General features: G+C 40.4%; 4 protein-coding genes across 5 annotated transcripts in view; 2 read left to right on the top strand and 2 right to left on the bottom strand.

Annotated features, from left to right (window-relative positions):
- Positions 1-2,351: 2,351 nt before the first annotated feature.
- On the bottom strand, positions 2,352-5,586 carry LOC115176738 (allograft inflammatory factor 1). Its single transcript, XM_029736982.1, has 6 exons — positions 5,452-5,586; positions 5,135-5,196; positions 3,200-3,266; positions 3,050-3,091; positions 2,726-2,891; positions 2,352-2,549 (listed from the first exon to the last, which is right to left on the bottom strand). Exons 1-6 carry the CDS (start codon positions 5,468-5,470, stop codon positions 2,462-2,464), a joined length of 444 nt encoding a protein of 147 aa, XP_029592842.1. The 5' UTR covers positions 5,471-5,586; the 3' UTR covers positions 2,352-2,461.
- An 874-nt stretch (positions 5,587-6,460) lies between these two features.
- LOC115177509 (uncharacterized) lies at positions 6,461-11,703 on the top strand. Of its 2 annotated transcripts, none has more exons than XM_029738345.1 (8): positions 6,461-6,644; positions 6,768-7,115; positions 7,206-7,535; positions 10,189-10,248; positions 10,442-10,582; positions 10,679-10,726; positions 10,814-10,876; positions 11,211-11,703. In XM_029738345.1, exons 1-8 carry the CDS (start codon positions 6,581-6,583, stop codon positions 11,231-11,233), a joined length of 1,077 nt encoding a protein of 358 aa, XP_029594205.1. In that variant the 5' UTR covers positions 6,461-6,580; the 3' UTR covers positions 11,234-11,703. The 2 variants fall into 2 exon arrangements, with proteins under 2 accessions (XP_029594205.1, XP_029594204.1); XM_029738344.1 differs by having other exon boundaries at positions 6,462-6,644; positions 10,439-10,582.
- LOC115177508 (uncharacterized) lies at positions 11,170-15,061 on the bottom strand. Its single transcript, XM_029738342.1, has 8 exons — positions 14,380-15,061; positions 13,960-14,259; positions 13,565-13,864; positions 13,177-13,458; positions 12,785-13,039; positions 12,542-12,646; positions 12,358-12,386; positions 11,170-12,203 (listed from the first exon to the last, which is right to left on the bottom strand). The coding sequence occupies exons 1-8, from the start codon at positions 14,504-14,506 to the stop codon at positions 12,114-12,116; spliced, it is 1,488 nt and encodes a 495-aa protein (XP_029594202.1). The 5' UTR covers positions 14,507-15,061; the 3' UTR covers positions 11,170-12,113.
- Positions 15,044-20,011, top strand: part of LOC115177510 (choline transporter-like protein 4) — an 84,553-nt gene continuing 79,585 nt past the window's right edge. Inside the window, exons 1-4 of the mRNA XM_029738346.1 lie at positions 15,044-15,164; positions 17,405-17,453; positions 17,783-17,856; positions 18,144-18,222. Of these exons, the coding sequence (XP_029594206.1) occupies positions 15,125-15,164; positions 17,405-17,453; positions 17,783-17,856; positions 18,144-18,222 (242 nt within the window). The 5' untranslated portion in view covers positions 15,044-15,124. The remainder of the gene's footprint in view (positions 15,165-17,404; positions 17,454-17,782; positions 17,857-18,143; positions 18,223-20,011) is intronic.

Here is a 20,011-nt window from a genome sequence, read left to right as displayed (position 1 = left end):
TTATTGTGTTGTATTTATTGATTCCTTGAGTAAATTACGTTCCTTACTCATATCTGCTGTCCTGCGCCTGACTCCTCCACACCAGCTACACACAGGCCGATTACAATTCCTCCTCCGTATTCCAAGTATACATCCAGTATTATCCTTATGATAATACTGCACTTCTCCTGACATATATGTTGTTCTTGCTTTCTCAAGGGACGCCATTTAACCGGCTGTCACAATCTCCGTACAATCAGCATGAACACCTCAGGATGTAGCGCTCACAGTGAATCAATATAACTATTTGTTCAGCACTTTTGAAATGTACAGCGTCAGAATTCAGAACATGGTCCGTTCTTACGGTATTCTCCCTGTACACCAAGTTAGAACCGTAGAATAAAGTGGGCATATAAGCAGACAATGAAAGCTCTTACAATATTCAATGATTACATTTCTCTAAAACAGGCTATAGGCTACAGGTGCCTCACCAAGTCAGAACATTAGTCATGCTTCATTGACAGCATGGCCAATGTTGAACGTTTATTATTTTAAACTAGGAAAAGAGACCATTAATCTTAGACTTGGCACCACACAGCCATTCCACTGAATAGCAGGCTAATGATTGTTTTGCAATGCTTACAGTTAGCCACTGATTCCTTCCAAAACACTCATTGTTGAATTTGAGATTTCCAACTTGTTGTGTAATGTTTATGTCCAATGGCCGATGAGTACTGATACGTTTTATCTATAATTTATCTTCTTTATTTTTCTTCATATGACAGGATTAAAATGATTGGCTAGTACATTGTCGACTTGATTTATGATGATGACTGGTAGCTAGGATTTTGAAAGTATGATGTTGACAGTCCAATCAAAGTTACTGTAGATATAACGTGATTTGATGTAATTTTATCTGTTGTCAATGACCTTGAGCCTTCTTGGATGGGCACTTCTAATGTAACTCTATGGCAGCACCCAAGGGGCTTGAATTTTCGAGCTTGACCCTTAGACTTGGCGGTGACGTAGTGTCCCCATGAGTGACAGAACACCAAGCCAATCACGGCGCAAAGCTCCAAATTTTCTGCTGGCTTGCCCCACCACCACAGAAAGCACTGAACTAGGCTGAAACACATGCATTTTGGAGCTGCCTTACTCAAGATAACAAAAAAGAGACCATGTTTGTATGCGGCTATATTAACTCAATGATATATATATTTTTTACATTGTTTGTAAACTGATAGGTGACACGTATTAATGCCAAAATAACATGCAAAACAGGCAAGCCCCCCCAATTTTTTTTGTGTGCTAAAAATGTGGGGCTCAAAACAGGTGGGGCCCTGCTCCACCTGCCCTGATTGACTGGTCGCCACTGGGGACTTTATATAGACAGGTGTGTGCCTTTCCAAATCATGTCCAATCAATTTAATTTACCACAGGTGGACTCCAATCAAGTTGTAGAAACATCTCAAGGATGGTCAATGGAAACAGGATACACCTGAGCTCAATTGCGGGTCTCATAGCAAAGGGTCTGAATACTTATGTAAATAATATATTTCTGTTTATGTTCTTTTTATAAATTTGCAAAAAATTCTGAAAACCTGTTTTTGTTTTGTCATTATGGGGAATTGTGTGTAGATTGTCGAGGAAACAAAACCATTTTATCAATTTTAGAATAAGGCTGTAACATAACAAAATGTGGAAAAAGTCAAGGGGTCTGAATACTTTCCGAATGCACTGTATATTCTGAATAAGAATGTACTAGCAAATACTCACCTTTAACCTGTAGCTTGACCTCAAAGCAGCGTTCATTTTGTCCCATCTGCAACCTACATCTGTACCATTGGCTGTGACTGTACTCTACCATGGAGAGGAGCCAAAGATGCATCTCCTGAACTGAGATTTCCTCTAAAGCTCACCCTTTTCTTAGGAATGTTTGGTTGGAGATATCTGTAGGGTATTGAAGTATTTGGATCTCACTGTCTCCCTTGATCTCTGCTCAGGACACCGATGATATTTGGCGCTTTCCTGCTGTCATTTTCAACAGGCAAGGCAGGGTACCTATTCCGTTGGGTGCTGCCATAACTGAATGTAGAATTTTGCATTCTTTGGAGGAGAGGAGAGGCTTACTCATAAGTTTGACTCTATTTTTATTCAACACTTACATAGAAAGAAAGGGAATATATCATTTTACCTTTCACTTTTAGAGTGATGTTTTTCACCATGACACAAACACTCAAAGCTGTTATGGGATTCTATCATTTTATCAGAAATGCTGACAATTGATTTACTTTGTTAAGTATATTCAAACAAGAGCTTGTTATGAGGTGCTGCAGCTGCACACACATTTTTCACCAACAAATGGACAAGCCTATGGATCAATCAAACCTTTCTTTATTCCTTCCAATGAAACCTGTATAACCCAGTTCATTTGACATTCAGTTTTGTATATGAACAGATTGGATCCATAACGTAATTGCATTCAGGGCAGATCTGAAAAAGCCTTGCGTTGCGGTGGTCCACTCTCTTTGGGCTCCTGGTCTTTCCCTTTCTCCTCAAACATCAAGATCCTTCGGCAGAGAAAAAGAAACAAACACAAATTATTACACAAGTCATGTAGCAAAAAGACATATAGCCTTAAAGGAAATACAGTGGATTACAAAAGTTCAGAATCATATTCAGAAGTTTCATTTCACGTCAAATGTAATGCCTTCATTAATGTAGTGTCAGTTTCCTTCTAACTTACAGTCGGAGTATGGAATTCCTCTTCCCTAGCATCATATTGAGAAAGTCTGTGTAACAGAACGTGTCTCGTGCAGCGCCGCCAACCACATCTGACATCATCTTTTTCAGCTCCAAGTGAGTCTTTGCCACGCCCAGCTTCTCCAACATGCGCTTCAGCCCCATCATGTCTGTGACACAGAGAGAGAGAGAGAGAGAGAGAGAGCGAGAGAGAGAGAGAGAGATGCCATGACAAAGATAGTTCACATGGATGGCTCAATGTTGTCCTCTTGATTAGCCTAATCTTGTTACTCAGCAGGATTGCCGTAAAAAAAGAATGCAATTTTACCGATGTCTCCTTGGTCATTGAGATCAAATTCCATGTATTTGTCTGCAAAACAATATAGAACACATTACAATTATTATTTCATTGTTGATTCATTCAATAAGGAAACATAAGTGTCTGATCAATGTGCAGTTAAAATACTTGAAATCTCACTTTTAAACATTTCCAGTTTTGAGCTGAGGTCCTCCTCCTCTGCATATTTAGGATCTGTGAGAAAAGCCTTCAGAATAGAATACCACAAGGCAGACGTTGAGGTTAGATAGTGTCAGAGGTGACCTGTCATTCAGCCACACATTTTGAGCAAAAAAAACAAACATGTTTAGCCACTGATTCCATTTGGGGGGGGGGGGGGGGCTTACCTGTTTTGCATGTTACATATCATATGTGCCACATATCAGTTTGCAAACAATGGAAAAATATATATATCATGGAATTAATAAACATGGTCTCTTTTTTGTTTTCTTGAGTAAGGCAGCTCCAAAATGCAGGTGTTTCAGCCTAGCTTGTTGCTTTCTGTGGTGGTTGGGCAAGCCAGCAGAAAATACGAAGCGTTGCGCCGTGATTGGTTCAGTGTTCTGTTACTCATGGGGACACTACATTACCGCCAAGTCCAAAGGTAGAGCTCGAAAATTCAAGCCCCTTGTGTGCTGCCATGGAGTTACATTAGAAGTGCCCATCCAAGAAGGCTCAAGGTCAGTGACAACAGATAAAATGACATCAAATCACGTTATATCTACAGTAACTTTGATTGGACTGTCAACATCATACTTTCAAAATCCTAGCTAGCAGTCACCATCATGAATCAAGTCGACAATCTACTGGCAAATCCTTTTAATCCTTGTCATGTGAAGAGAAATAATGAAGAGAAATTATAGATACAACATATCGGTACTCATTGGCCATTGGACATAAACATTACACAACAAGTTGGGAATCGCAAATTCAACAATGAGTGTTTTGGAAGGAATCAGTGGCAAACTGCAAGCATTGCAAAGCAATCATTAGCAAAGCAATCATCGTGCCGCGCTCAAAACAACTGTTAACTTGGAACTGCAAAATCTGACTTTAGTGAGTTCAGGACAACTGGGAAATCGGGAAAAACAAGCTACGACTGGGAAAATACGTTTTGAACTTTCATCCAACGCAGAATTTTAAATCGGGAACTCTCCCCTCTTTCTAGAGCTATGACCTGAAGATCACTGACGTCATCATGATTTTCCCAAGTTCCCAGTTGTCTTGAAAGCACCATAAATCCAGAGAATGCCAGACTTTTATGACAAAGTTTGATGACAAAATATGTCCACGAAGGACCGCTGCGCCACCTTCCTGTTCAAGTGAGCACAGCACAACAAGGTGAGTCCAAAAATGTATTGTATTCTGTTGCATAAATTATGGATATGCCAGGGAGATATGTATACTGTAGCTAAGAAAGTAATAGTAAGTGTATGTTGTGTAGTAAGATGTTAGTAGCCCATGTGCCTCACCCTAATAATTAAAAATGTTTTGCCTATTGTTCTGACTTGGTGGTGCACATGTAGCCTATAACCCTTTTTTTATCCTACAGTTCTGACTTGGTGTACAGGGAGTTCACTGTAAGAACGGCCCATGTTCTGAATTCTTTTGCTGTACATTTAAAAAGTGCTGAACAAATAGTTATATTGACTACGTCCGTCCTAGCTCGCTCATGAATGTCTTAATCGAAATTACAGATTGCCTCTTATCTGCTTGTCATCCCCTTATGCCATAGTTTGTACAATTGTCAGTAGAAACCACATTTGTTTAAGCAAGTCAGCCATATTAGCTATATTTTTTAAAAGACAGTAAATTAGGCTGAATGTATTGTTTCGCTGCCAGACAAGGCTCAGCTGATAGCCAAGTGTAGCTGTGGTATTGTGCAATTCATGTATTGTTTAGTGTTGTGTATTGGCTTTGCTGGCATGCATCCCACAATTTCTTTCTTTCTTCCCCCCACCAAGATTTACATGCTAAAATCGGCACTGGATAGTGTACATAGATAATGAGATGCTAATAATACTATAGCTAGATAATACTACCATAAAAACATTTATAGACAGATGAACAACAGACCTCATTGATGGAGTTCAGTTTCTCATCCTGCTGAGACTTAAGGAATCCAAATGCTTTCCCTCCTGAAATGATATGAGGATCAACTCAGAAAACATGTTATTACTCACTTCCTTCTTGGTGATCTATCCCCCCCACACACCCCACCCAACCCTCACACATTCACAGGATATAACTAAAGCTAACAGATTTCATTTAATAGATTGATTTAGCTATTACACTTTATTTCTTTAATAAATTGTTTATAAAATCTGTGGCGTGCATATCAACAGACAGACAGGCGGACAGTGTGAGATGAGACATATGACACAGAGACTTACCTTGCAAATGTTTGTCCATGTCAATCTGCTGTTATTTGGTGGATCATAGAGTAGTCAAAGGGACCAGGGGTTGCTGAGCGTTGTGTCATGAACACTGAAAGTGTAAAGTATGTATCTGTATTTTGTGACAGAAGAGGAAGTGTGGGGAGTTAAAGTTAGAGTGTGGTCATTTGCTAAGTTCCCCTCTCACATCCACTCACAGCAGACAGAACAGACAGAGAACAAAGAGAGTCTATGGAGGGGACAATTAACTAGGGGGTTTGCATTTGACATATGCTAGACTAGGCTACCACATAAACACTGCACACTACATTATTGTCTAGTCCTTTCAGCAAAACATGTAATCACTTTTCATGTATAGATTTGTAACTTGTGACTCAGGTACAAGGAAGGAATGCATAGAATAATTGTTTATTTAACCAGGCAAGTCAGTTAAGAACAAATTCTTATTTACTATGACGGCCTACCCCGGCCAAACCCGGACAATGCTGGGCCAATTGTGCGCCGCCCTATGGGACTCCCAATCACGCCCGGATGTGATGCAGCCTGAATTTGAGCCAAATACTGCAGTGATGCCTCTTGCACTGTCTTAGACCACTGCACCACTCGGGATGTAACATGTACCACTACGTTAGGCTAAGTATTGTAGAACTAATTGGATAAATGTGGAAATTACAGGGCTCCTGAGTGGCGCAGGGTCTAAGGCACTACATCTCAGTGCATGAGGCGTCACTACAGTTCCTGGTTCGAATCCAGGTAGTATCACATCCGGCTGTGATTGGGAGTCCCATAGGGTGGCGCACAATTGGCCCAGCATCATCCGGGTTTGGCTGGTGTAGGCTGTCATTGCAAATAAGAATTTGTTCTTAATTGACTTGCCTGTTTAAATATATATATAATTTATATGTATTTTTTTTAAGCAAATAACTTGTTCTCAGGCCTTGACACTAGATGGCACTGTTAAGCATATAATCTTCAAAACAACATTATTTTTATGTGGGAGGTCAATAAATGTTTCCCCGCAAATGTGTATTCATGACCCATATAGAAACTAGGCCTTGGAGAACTGAGATTTGGGTCTGAGATGAGAGACTAACTTGATAAGGAACTTCACATACTCATATGGATAATGGCACTGCTTCAGTCACACGGGTTATCAATACTCCTGTTGATAATCAGAACACAGTGCGCTGGTGAGTAGTCATTCTTGATTAAATTGCACTTGATTTAATTTTCTGAAAGTGATTTTTAGAGCAGTATGCATATTTCAAAAGTTCATAATGCTAATTTGATCTCTTCTTTTCCTAATTTCCCAGGAGCTGAGTCTTGTTCTCATGTAGAGGTGCCACAATTCATCACAGCTACTCAGGAAGAGGTAGCTGTTCTCCCCTGTTTCACATCAACCCACAGAGATTTAGAAACCAGAGTGAAATGGACTAAACTTTCACCTAAACCTGAGGACATCTTGGTGTGGCCTGATGATCCATCTGTGGCCCATAAGTCAGAACGTGTGGCCTTCGAGTCGGGAGCGGATGGTGTGGTGGCTGGAAACCTGTCCCTGTCTCTAAGAGATGTAAGGAAATCTGACGAAGGGCTTTATAGCTGCAAGGTCTGGCAGGGATGGAGTTGTGTCATGGTGAAAAACATCACTCTAAAAGTGAAAGGTAAAATTATATATTCCCTTTCTTTCTATGTAAGTGTCAAATAAAAATAGAGTCAAACTTGTTTGAGTAAGCCTCTCCTCTCCTCCAAAGAATGCAAAATCCTACATTCAGTTATGGCAGCACCCAATGGAATAGCTACCCTGCCTTGCCTGTTGAACATGACAACAGGAAAGCCCCAAATATCTTCGGTGTCCTGGGCAGAGATCAAGGGAGACAGTGAGATCCAAATACTTCAATACCCTACAGATATCTCCAACCAAACATTCCTAGGAAAAAGGGTGAGCTTTAGAGGAAATCTCAGTTCAGGAGATGCATCTTTGGCTCTCTCCATGGTGGAGTACAGTCACAGTCAATGGTACAGATGTAGGTTGCAGATGGGACAAAATGAACGCTGCTTTGAGGTCAAGCTACAGGTTAAAGGTGAGTATTTGCTAGTACATTCTTATTCAGAATATACAGTGCATTCAGAAAGTATTCAGACCCCTTGACTTTTTCCACATTTTGTTATGTTACAGCCTTATTCTAGAATTGATAAAATGGTTTTGTTTCCTCGTCAATCTACACACAATTCCCCATAATGACAAAACGAAAACAGGTTTTCAGAATTTTTTGCAAATTTATAAAAAGAACATAAACAGAAATACATTATTGAGCTCAAAATTGAGCTCAGGTGTATCCTGTTTCCATTGATCATCCTTGAGATGTTTCTACAACTTGATTGGAGTCCACCTGTGGTAAATTAAATTGATTGGGCATGATTTGGAAAGGCACACACCTGTCTATATAAAGTCCCCAGTGGTGACCTGTCATTCATTTTTAATCCTTGTCATATGAAGATAAATAATGAAGAGTAATTATAGATAAAATGTATCGGTACTCATCTGCCATCGGAAATAAACATTACACAACAAGTTGGAAATCGCAAATTCAACAATGAGTGGTTTGGAAGGAATCAGTGGCTAACTGTAAGCATTGCGAAACAATCATTAGCCTGCTATTCAGTGGAGTGGCTGTGTGGTGCCAAGTCTATGACTAATGGTCTCTTTTCCTAGTTTAAAATTATAAACGTTCAACATTGGCCATGCTGTCAATGACGCATGATTTGTACCGCGCTCAAAACAACTGTTAACTTGGAACTGCAAAATCTCTTAAAGACAACTGGGAACTCTGGAAAAACGAGCTATGACTGTGAAAATAAGTTCTGTCCATGATGTGTCCACGAAGGACCGCTGCGCCACCTTCCTGTTCAAGTGAGCACAGCACAACAAGGTGAGTCCAAAAATGTCTTGTATGCTGCTGCATAAATGATGGAATATGCCAGGGAGATATGTATACTGTAGCTAAGAAAATAGTATGTTGTGTAGTAAGCTGTTAGTAGCCCATGTGCCTCACCCTAATAATTTGGTATATTTTTACCTCTTAATTTCACCTATTGTTCTGACTTGGTGGTGTACATGTAGCCTTTAAAATGTAATCATCTAATTTTGTAAGAACTTTCATTGTCTGCTTATATGCCCCCTTTATTTATCCTACGGTTCTGACTTGGTGTACAGGGAGATCACTGTAAGAACAGCCAATGTTCTGAATTCTGTCACCGTCCATTTTAAAAGTACTGAACAAATAGTTATATTGACTAAATCTGTCCTCGCTTGCTCATGAATGTCTTAATCGAAATTACGGATTGACTATTATCCCCTTATGCCCTAGTTTGTACATCTCAATTGTCAGTAGAATTCAGTTGTTTAAGCAAGTCAGCCATATCAGGTATGTTTTTTTAAAGGCAGTAAATGAGGCTGAATGAACTCTTTCGCTGCCAGACAAGGCTCTGCTGATAACCAGGTATAGCCGTGGTAAGGTGTTGGGACTGCTGTTGGGACTCTGCTGTTGGGACAGCTTTATGTAGGCCCTAACAGTTTGTGGGAACCGTTTGTCACTGTTGTAGTGCAGTTAATGTATTGTTTAGTGTTGTGTTGTGTAGTGGCTTTGCTGGCATGCATCCCACCAAGATTTACATGCTAAAATCGCCACTGAAGGTCCCACAGTTGACAGTGCATGTCAGAGCAAAAACCAAGCCATGAGGTTGAAGGAATTGTCCGTAGAGCTCAGAGACAGGATTGTTTCGAGGCACAGATCTGGGGAAGGGTACCAAAACATTTCCGCAGCATTGAAGGTCCCCAAGAACAGTGGCCTCCATCATTCTTAAATGGAGTAAGTTTGGAACCACCAAGACTCTTCCTAGAGCTGGCGACCCAGCCAAACTGAGCAAAAGGGGGAGAAAGGCCTTGGTCAGGGAGGTGACCAAGGACCCTATGGTCACTCTGAAAGAGCTCCAGAGTTCCTCTGTGGTGGTGGCAGCATCATGCTTTGGGGATGTTTTTCAGCGGCAGGGACTGGGAGACTAGTCAGGATTGAGGGAAAGATGAACGGAGCAAAGTACAGGGAGATCCTCGTTGAAAACCTGCTCCAGAGCGCTCAGGACCTCAGACTTGGGCGAAGATCCACCTTCCAACAGGACAACGACCCTAAGCACACAGCCAAGAGAACGCAGGAGTGGCTTCGGGACAAGTCTCAGAATGTCCTTGAGTGGCACAGCCAGAGCCTGGACTTGAACCCGATCTAACATCTCTGGAGAGACCTGAAAATAGCTGCGCAGCGACGCTCCCCATCCAACCTGACAGCTTGAGAGGATCTGCCAAGAAGAATGGGAGAAACTCCCCAAATACAGGTGTGCCAAGCTTGTAGCATCATACCGAAGACTCAAGGCTGTAGTTGCTGCCAAAAGTGCTTCCACAAAGTACTGAGTAAAGCATCTGAATACTTATTTAAATGTGATATTTCCGTTTTAAATTTATGAATTTGTAAACTGGATTTTGCTTTGTCATTACGGGGTATTGTGTGTAGATTGATGAGGGGGAAAAAACAATTTAATCCATTATAGAATAAGGCTGTAACTTAACAAAGTGTGGAAAAAGTCAAGGGGTCTGAATACTTTCCGAATGCACTATCTATATTTGTCAACCATTACATTAGCAATTTGATGTTCTGTAATGATCATTTTCTACCATTGAAACAGAACAGGAAGAGGAGAACCTGGTTCTAAGGACTTCCACCACAACTGAACTAGCAAACCCTGGTAGGTGTACAATGTTTTTCTCTTATTTGTGTATTTTATTTGTTTAAAATAACAATTCTATTGAATATATTTGGACATATTTATCACCACTGAGTTTAGAGGACAAGAGACACACGACAGGCTTTACACTCAGTTCAATCAAATGAGACCATGAATGACTGTCATCATATTATATTGATGCTCTACTCAGCAGTTACTGCCAGTCAGAGTCCAGAAAGAGTTGCGACCGCTACGGCTGGAATGGCTACTATAGTGGCTTCATCCATGTGTGTGATTGTCATAATGGCTCTTACGCTGGGCTTGATCATCTTCCTCAGACGCCGCAGACACTCAGGTATGTACGGACACTACTCTGGTTTATAAGGACCTGGTAAAGTAGGGCTAAATGTTTTGAAACACACAGTATTGTGAATCTGCCTCTCTTTCTCAGATGGAGATGAGTCTGACTGGAATACTTATGAAGATGTACAAGACCCAGGTAAGCCCGTTGATTATGTCTCATCCTGAATGTGCTCAGAGGGCTCCTGGTCCACCTAAATAACGTCTTCATCAATTATTTTCACAGCAATGGGACCCAATTTTCTGTATTCACTTGCAGAGTTTGACCAGAAGGACAACCTATGCACTTGTGAGTTTTTTCCACAATATTTTTGTAAAAAAAATGTTTAACCTGGGCCTCGATTCAATCCGGACCGCATTAGATCCGCGTTATAGCGCGATTGACATTTAAAGGCAATGCTACCTGGTTCACGGAGATAGCACTCATGGTAAAATGCATATGTCAGCTCAATCGGAAATGACCTTTAAACATCAAGCACGCTAAAATGCAGATCTTTCGCGATCTGGTTTGAATCTAGCTTCTGGTCACTGTCTGAGTCCAGGTTAAAATGCTGTTTCTAACAACTTCAGTTCTGTAATCAATTAACATTTAATTAAAATGTATTTATTTTTATTTCTTTCAGTTCAATACCAGTCAAAAGAATAATCATCTTTCAATCAACACACCATGTCTTACTTAACCATACACAAAACATATGTAAATGCTTTTTTAATGATATTCACGCACTAATCTTTCAACCCCTGGTAGAGCCTACATAGTATTACACAATAACACTCTTAGTTGTGAAATAATCAAATGGATGAGGTGACCTTTTGTATTTAGCTTGATTTGATTGGACATGTTCCTTTATTTGTGACCCCGTGGTGGAACAACTTGTGCTGATGCTTTTCTACACCACAGGATGTTTGTATTCTTGTATTTAGCTTGAATTGATTAGATATATTCCTTTATTTGTGACCCCATGGTGGAACAACTTGTGCTGACGCTTTTCTGCACCAAATGATGTGTAGTTGGGAGCTGTTCCAGACAGAGACATGCTGTTCTGGGGTTTTTACTTGTATTACCAATGCTCACACTCTGCCATCCTGTATTAAATAAACACACTTATCTGTTCACTCATGTATTATGTGTCTTGTCACAGTCCCATACATCTACACAGTTGTACAGTGCTGAAGAGAAGCTACCAGGTTTCATGTGGGATGTGAAAGTCAGCAGAGTGATTTAAGACAGGAGGTGGGGTGAGTTAGCCATCAACCTCCACACTGAGGAGTCATACTGAATGTGTTCCTTAAACCAACATGTGGTTTATACTGTGGTAACTGGTGATACTCTGTAGAGGTTTTCTTTTTATGAATTTATTTGCACCATAAAAAACAACCTGCATAGACTTGTTGTCATGGTGACACTTATAATGTTCCAAAATATCAAGGGAAATCCAAACCATAAAACAATGCAAAGTACAAAGTAGTCAAATTAGATTTAAAACTCAACTAATAGCCTAAAGATGGAGGACATGACATTACACTCAGTTCACAGCCTGCAGAAGATCATAGAAACTGTTAGTTACTCCAGAAGATTGAATTGGTAGATCTTGAATCCCGTCATAGATATGAGTCTGCGAAGAAAATATGGAATGTGTAAAACCAGTTAAATTTAGTTCACCAACATGGCAAAAGGGTTAGAAGACATTTAGACAAATTTGATACGTTGTACTCAAATGGGCTTCACTTGTTAGTGAATTACATAGTTGTGTTTTATTGAAATCTTACCATTCCAACAGGCGTCTGCTGTTCTCCTTCTATAGGCAAAGAGGGACACATGTCAGCTTTATTTCACATGAATTTAATTATGATATGACTTTCCTTTTCACTGCTGTTCATTACTGTAGGTTTAATCAAGGATGCAACATCCAAATTGCAGTTTTGTAACACAATCTAACCAGTGAACACGTACCAGCGGCACTTCCCTTGCCCTGCCTCTTCCAATACACGCCCCCTCCAACAGCACAGAGCAGCAGCAGCAGAAGGACTGACCATACCACTGCAGGTAGAACATGACCTATTTCCAAAGATGTATCAAGTCACAGATACTGTATTACAACTCAATATCTTATCACAACATCACAGTAATGAAAGAATACAGCCTCAACACAGATCATGGCTATGCATTGTTCCAAACTACTTTCAAAAGTGTTACCTCTCTGGATGGTCCACTCCTTTACAGCCATTTCAACCCCCTCTCTGAGCACGGCACAGGCTATCTTCTCTGTGCCCTGGCGGTCAGGGAGGAAGAGTTTGGAGATGAGGGTGTTATGTCCTATAGGGCCACTCTGCAACCCATCCTGGCCACTGTGAATCCAGGATAAATTGAAGTCGCCACAATTTTCCACACAGGTGAGTGAGCAGGTCAGGGTGAGATTGTTTCCGCCTGTGGTAGCATACTCTGCAGATACTGAGTAGAACAACAAGATCTACTTGATATTAGGACAAAGCAGTGATGTACTTTGTGCCGTTACCCTAATTTACTAAGTTTATACATAGTGTAAGGCACTTATTTATGTCTCAATGATACAATCCATTGATACTCACCGTCCAGAGTGTGTAGTAGGATTCTGTTCTGTTGCGAGCAGTTGTAGAGCCCAGAATGCAGTGTTTTCACATTGCTGATGACCAAAGACCCGTCTTGGCTGATGTGAGATGCAGGGAGGTGACCCTGAGTTCCAGCTAAGACATCGCCTGACTGAGACAGACTGGACAGTGACCTTTGACCCAGAGTCCACTGGAATCTGCTGCCCACCTCGAGTGAGGAGTGGGTGACACAGGGAAGTGATACTGACTCACCCACTGCGACAAACACTTCCTCTATACCTCCTGAAAGAGAAGGAGAGAGCGATAGAGAGAAGGGAGGGGAATTTGGTTGCAATATACTACTGTGTTAACGCAAATATGATGCAATAATACATAGTTCCAAAAGTACCTGTAATTTCTGTGGTATAGCTGAGGGATGTCTTCACAACCTCTCCTTCAATCAGTTGACACCGCCACTTCCTGTGATGGTCTGTCTTCCTGACACCTCGGATGGTCAGCGTAGAAAAGCAAGCAGATGAACGTTCGGTTTGAAATCTCTCTCCCTGTAGCACTGTATTGGCCTCATTCAGCCAATTCAGCTTTATTTCACTATGGCTGCATTGTGGGACAAGGCCTGAGAATGTATTCAGGTAACATTGGAGCTTGATATCCATCTCTGGTGCTGTATTGGTGTCTGTTGCCAGAGTAACTGGTAAAAAAAAGAAATTCTATGGTGACAACACTCACTCAGAAATAGTGTGTATAAAAATGGACAATTTAGGTTGATCATAAATGTTAACATACTGTTGAGAAGCTGAAGAGAAACACTTGAACTGGTAGCCCCATCTTCACAGGTGTAAACTCTTCCATCATCTATTTCAAGAGGTTGAATATGTAGAGAGCAGTCATGTCCCACTTTCAGTCGACTGGCTCTTCCTGAGTTTGGACCAGCCGCTTTCACCTTGCCTGATAGTACTAATTGGTAATGAAACCCATCTTTCACTATACTCCAGGTAACAGAGGAGCAGGAGTTGATGTAGGATGTACCACATGGTAAACGCACACTGTCTCCAATTGAAGCAAAGATTCTTGTGGGCCTATGGTCTTTTGAATAGAGTAGAAGCAAGTGTTACAACACTTCTCATAACAAAATCAATAGGGAATCAATAAATATTTGATTGAAAATGTTTAAAAAAAATCTAATGTTAAAGGAATCTTATTTACCAGATGACTGGAGTCCAAGAAAAGCCTGTAAAAGCATGCAGAGACACAGTTTTAAGTACAGACACATCTCTTCCTCTTGTGATTTTCTTCTTTCTCTCAAGGTCCTTTTGACAGTATGTGTTGTCATTCAGGAAATTACAAGTTCTAACTCCTCTTCTCTTTTTTTCACCAATTTCTGGAAATACCAGCCATCCTGCCCTGGTATTTTTCAACCAAGTAGGCCTACTTTTTTTGCTCTTCCCCTTTCCATTCAGTTCTATTTTAAATCGTATGTTTTATAACCTAGCCTACAAACACAAGACTGTATGAAGTGAAAAATTAATAAACTGAGATAAACCATGCAGAAAATTGGCATTTCCCACCAAAAGGATGTTATATAAATTCCATGACCGTAAAGAATATCCTACTTTTCTCCCATACTACATTTATTATATATATTTTTTTCTTCAGCCTGCTCATTGATTGATTTATTGAATTAAATCAGCATAGCAGGAGGAGGCTACATGTTTTGAATGGGGCCACGAGTTCAACTGTTTCCCTACCGATCATACAGCAACATTCCAAAATGTATGTCATAATGACAGGGTCGCGCTGTTGGCTACGGTTGTACAGGTACCTATATGACGTCAACGTTTATCAACCGGGAAAGACGTCCAGATGTTCGGATTGAACAAAGCTATCGCTTGATCGTAAACCCGTGCGCGACCATTTCCAGTCAAACGGTCCGTTTCTTCGGCGCCAGGTCATGAAAATTAAAGGAACCAGTAAAAGGGCGGAAGAGAAGGGTGAGTTATTCCAACCATCTCAACAATTTCAGTATAGGCAGTCACTAATCAATATTCAGTGTTGGAAAAAATACCCAACTGTCATACTTGAGTAAAATACCATACTTTTAAAATTCCTTGTATTAAGCAAACCATATTGCACCATGTCCTTGTTTTTTAAATGTATGGATAGCCAGGGCAGGGGCGAAAATCTGATATCAACTTTGGAGGGGACAATTACATGAAATTTTCTCAAGAGCAATTCCTGAGGGGGACACCAAAAGTAGTGCTGTAACACACAGCCTACATTGTAATATGGTAAATGTATATTGAGGAACCAAAGAAATAAGGTGTTTGCCGTACTCCTAACTACCGGTACCCAAAACTACACAACTAATCACAACAGCAATACCATTGCCTTTAACAAATCTTAGTTCAGTCACCAGTGTAAGTTGAGAGTGGGGGTATCCATGGCATTTTCCAATTATGTTCCTATTTTACAAGTCAAAAAAATGGAGAACCTTTTATAATGTTGCCAAACAAAGACTCAACAAACTTACCTGAGACTCCCTGTCTCTGCCAGTCTGTCCCTGCCTATCTGTCCCCAACTCTGCTGTCTGTGTGCCATCTGTTGCCTGCTCTGCCTAATGACATCATTGTGAAACATTTCCATTATAATTTAATTTCTTTCTTATGAACATTCTATCAACTAGTCTTTGACATATTAGGCTACTAGGGTTCTTACTATGCGTTTTGTTGTATTGAAAAATACTCTGATGTCCGTCTTTTATTTTTCTGCCATTTTTCTACCTGGCTGGCTACACACACACACAGTGTGTAGGTTATTTACAGTAGGAGATGGGCTTCTAGCATCTTCTATCATTCTATTTGGGCTTCGATCTAAAAGGTAGCTAGCAAATGTGAAACGGATTAAAATGACAAGAGTTGACAGCTGTATGAGTTCACCATTTACACAACATATGCTGCAACCTTTTGTAATTTTAATAGTTTGTTTCATATTGGCTGGCTTCCAACAATAGCTGAATTTGCAAAGCTAGCGAGCACCAATTCTGTTTCAGTGGTGTTTGCTATAATCGTTGCTACCTGGGTTAAATAAAGGTGAAATAAAATAAATAAACAAAAGTTCCCTTGCGACAATTTAGCTTTTGCAACGAGACCATTAAATATATTTAAGACAATGGTAGAAGAGAGTGTAGTTCTGTTCAGTTTGGACTTCAGTTTATCGCTAACCTTATCACAGGGACTTTGAAGCACTAACTTACATCATCTGCATGCTGATCTTGGAATAAATTGACGATAGCAAAGATTCCATCTTTGACGACGCCACAGAAATGGAATAGGTACTAGCTAGCTTAATAGTTAATATTTGCACGCTAGCTCTGCATATTCAGCTAGTGTGTGTGCGCGATTGACTGGATGAACCTCACGTCAGTTACGTGCATTGAGTGCCTTTCAGACAGTAGACACGACCCCTCTGTTACCTTGCCAACTAAGGAACTGGCAGTGGATCAAACCATTGTGAGGCAAAGGGTGGGGGGGGTCGCAATCTTTTGAAACTTAAAAACGCGCTATTAAGTGTCTATAATCAGCACAATTGCTTTCATTGCGTATTATTAATATTATTTAAATTACATAGTTATGTTTCAGTGATATATTGGGGGGGACAAATCATATTTTTCCCAGGATGGGGGGGTCGTGTGTCCCCCGTCCCACCCGGGATTTCCGCCCCTGAGCCAGGGGCACACTCCAACACTTAGACATAATTTACAAACAAAGCATGTGTGTTTAGTGAGTCCGCCAGATCAGAGGCATTAGGGATGACCAGGGGTGTTCTCTTGATAAGTGCGTGAATTGGACCATTTTCTCGTCCTGCAAAGCATTAGAAATGCAACGAGTACTTTTGAGTGTCAGGGAAAATGTATGGAGTAAAAAGTACATACTTTTCTTTTGGAATGTAGTGAAGTAAAAGTTTTCAAAAATATAAATAGTAACTTAAAGTGCAGATATCCCAAAAAACGACTTAAGATGTACTTTCAAGTATTTTTACATAAGTACTTTACACCCCTGTCAATATGTGAAATACTTTTGTCAAATCAAAGCCGATGTTGTTGGTCTTCTCGTTTTTGCAGTTACAGTAGACCTACATCAACAGTGAAAAGTTGCTGCAAAGGCAAAAGTCCTTTGAAAAATTTTCTGTCTCAAAGAACCCTGTGTGCTTAATTTGTCCTCTTTTATTTTAGGCTATGCTGCTCCCTATGATCCATTCTTTAGTGGACCAGTACGAAAAAGGTTTGTGCAGGCTCATCATTGGTTGTTTGCTTCATTCAATCTCGATTTCCATTTGGCCTATTCCCTAGGCTAGGGCAGTACCTTTGTCGAGGGTCTGTATAGGTTGAAATTTGGGACATATACATACCGTTTTTGTTAGCAGAGATAAAAAAGCACAGCTAAAATCACAGCATATGCAGAAGCACACATCCAAAATCACACTCACATTACATCTTAGATTTGTGTACAACTCTTTTGAATGCGGACATGCTAGCTAGCTGTCATGTGGATGAAGTCCACCTTGTTCAAGCATATGAATCAGCTGATTTAATTTCTTTGTGTCATTTCAGGAGCTGCACAGATCTGATCTGCTGCATACTGTTCTTGGCTGTCATAGCTGGTTACATGATCATGGGAGTTCTGGGTAGGGAAGTCTTCAGCATCGTTTGAAGATGACATGACTGTCATCATATGATATGTGTTTTATCCCTTGCTCATCTAAAAAGTCAGTATCTGATTGTCAATGTCAACATGACAATGAGAGAGACGATTCCCCTGTATACTGTTCGGCCATCTTTTTAGTGTACATCACAGTAGGCCTAGCTACATCGACCGAACCACTGGGAAAGTTCACAGGAACTCAAAATTAAACCCCTGTCATGGAAGTGTGTGATATGATTTCCTCTGGTTCTTTCTCTCTCCCTCCATCAGCCTGGTTGTTTGGAGACCCTCGCCATGTTCTCTTCCCCAGGAACTCCACCGGAATGTTCTGTGGAGTGGGGATGAATAGGTGAGTAGCCTAGCTATAGGTCCTATGTTGTGTCTACCTAGTTATAGGTCCTATGTTGTGTCTACCTAGTTATAGGTCCTATGTTACTGTATGTCTACCTAGTTATAGGTCCTATGTGACTGTATGTCTACGTAGTTATAGGTCCTATGTTACTGTATGTCTACCTAGTTATAGGTCCTATGTTGTGTCTACCTAGTATAGGTCCTATGTTGTGTCTACCTGGTTATAGGTCCTATGTTATGTCTATCTAGTTATAGGTCCTATGTTATGTCTACCTAGCTATAGGTCCTATGTTATGTCTACCTAGTTATAACTAGGTAGACATAACATAGGACCTATAACTAGGTAGACATAACATGTAGACATAACATAGGACCTATGTTATGTCTACCTAGTTATAGGTCCTATGTTATGTCTACCTAGTTATAGGTCCTATGTTATGTCTATCTAGTTATAGGTCCTATGTTATGTCTACCTAGCTATAGGTCCTATGTTATCTCTACCTAGTTATAGGTCCTATGTTATGTCTACCTAGTTATAGGTCCTATGTTATGTCTACCTAGCTATAAGTCCTATGTTATGTCTACCTAGCTATAGGTCCTATGTTATGTCTACCTAGTTATAGGTCCTATGTTATGTCTACCTAGCTATAGGTCCTATGTTATCTCTACCTAGTTATAGGTCCTATGTTATGTCTACCTAGTTATAGGTCCTATGTTATGTCTACCTAGTGTGAGCGGACCAAGTCATTTGGTGTCACTCTGAAGTGGAAAGGTGGAATAAACGAGTCCAGAGTAGGTTATCTTGATTCAACACAGTTCTCTATTGAGGGTTTTCTGACAATACAAACACTCCAACACAGTCAATGAGAATCTCCAAAGGAACAACATACATCTTCTTTAGATGACACAGGATCACATTACGATTATCTTCAAACTATAACAACAATCACATATTCATCACCGTCTTAATGGCTCTTCATGGATAGCACCTCTCTCTCTGTAGCCATTCCCCAATGATAGTTTATCTTCCTCTTTTCTTGCTGGTTCCATCCTCTCTCTTGTAGGGGAAAGAGAATATCTCATTAGTACCGTCAGCTGTGCTTAATTGACTCTGGTTACCTTGTCTCACATGCCTTGTTGGGCTACTATCCGTGAGCCCAGCCTGCCCTCTGGTGGTCCTTCCACACTAGCTATAGGTCCTATGTTATGTATTCCTAGTTATAGGTCCTATGTTATGTCTACCTAGCTATAGGTCCTATGTTATGTCTACCTAGCTATAGGTCCTATATTATGTCTACCTAGCTATAGGTCCTATGTTGTCGACCTAGCTATAGGTCCTATGTTGTCTACCTAGCTATAGGTCCTATGTTGTCTACCTAGCTATAGGTCCTATGTTATGTCTACCTAGCTATAGGTCCTATGTTATGTCTACCTAGTTATAGGTCCTATGTTATGTCTACCTAGCTATAGGTCCTATGTTATGTCTACCTAGCTATAGGTCCTATGTTGTCTAATTAGCTATAGGTCCTATGTTGTCTACCTAGCTATAGGTCCTATCTTGTCTACCTAGTTATAGGTCCTATGTTGTCTACCTAGTTATAGGTCCTATGTTGTCTACCTAGTTATAGGTCCTATGTTATGTCTACCTAGTTATTGGTCCTATGTTACTGTATGTCTACCTAGCTATAGGTCCTATGTATTGTCTATCTAGTTATAGGTCCTATGTTACTGTATGTCTACCTAGTTATAGGTCCTATGTTATGTCTACCTAGTTAAAGGTCCTTTGT

The sequence above is a fragment of the Salmo trutta genome, chromosome 37 (assembly GCF_901001165.1).
Source record: "Salmo trutta chromosome 37, fSalTru1.1, whole genome shotgun sequence".
NCBI lineage: Eukaryota > Metazoa > Chordata > Actinopteri > Salmoniformes > Salmonidae > Salmo > Salmo trutta.
Note: the sequence above shows the minus strand (reverse complement) of the source record. Positions and strands in the feature narration are given on the sequence as shown.

Coding starts and splice junctions, on each gene's coding strand:
- LOC115177509 (XM_029738344.1), top strand. CDS start 6,581: ATGGCACTGCTTCAGTCACACGGGTTATCAATACTCCTGTTGATAATC. Junction 6,645..6,767: donor AATCAGAACACAGTGCGCTG/GTGAGTAGTCAT, acceptor CTAATTTCCCAG/GAGCTGAGTCTTGTTCTCAT. Junction 7,116..7,205: donor CATCACTCTAAAAGTGAAAG/GTAAAATTATAT, acceptor TCTCCTCCAAAG/AATGCAAAATCCTACATTCA.
- LOC115177508 (XM_029738342.1), bottom strand. CDS start 14,506: ATGACAACACATACTGTCAAAAGGACCTTGAGAGAAAGAAGAAAATCA. Junction 13,040..13,176: donor CCTACTACACACTCTGGACG/GTGAGTATCAAT, acceptor TGTTCTACTCAG/TATCTGCAGAGTATGCTACC. Junction 12,387..12,541: donor GGGCAAGGGAAGTGCCGCTG/GTACGTGTTCAC, acceptor CTTTGCCTATAG/AAGGAGAACAGCAGACGCCT.
- LOC115176738 (XM_029736982.1), bottom strand. Junction 3,267..5,134: donor AACTGAACTCCATCAATGAG/GTCTGTTGTTCA, acceptor TCTATTCTGAAG/GCTTTTCTCACAGATCCTAA. Junction 2,892..3,049: donor CAATGACCAAGGAGACATCG/GTAAAATTGCAT, acceptor TCTGTGTCACAG/ACATGATGGGGCTGAAGCGC.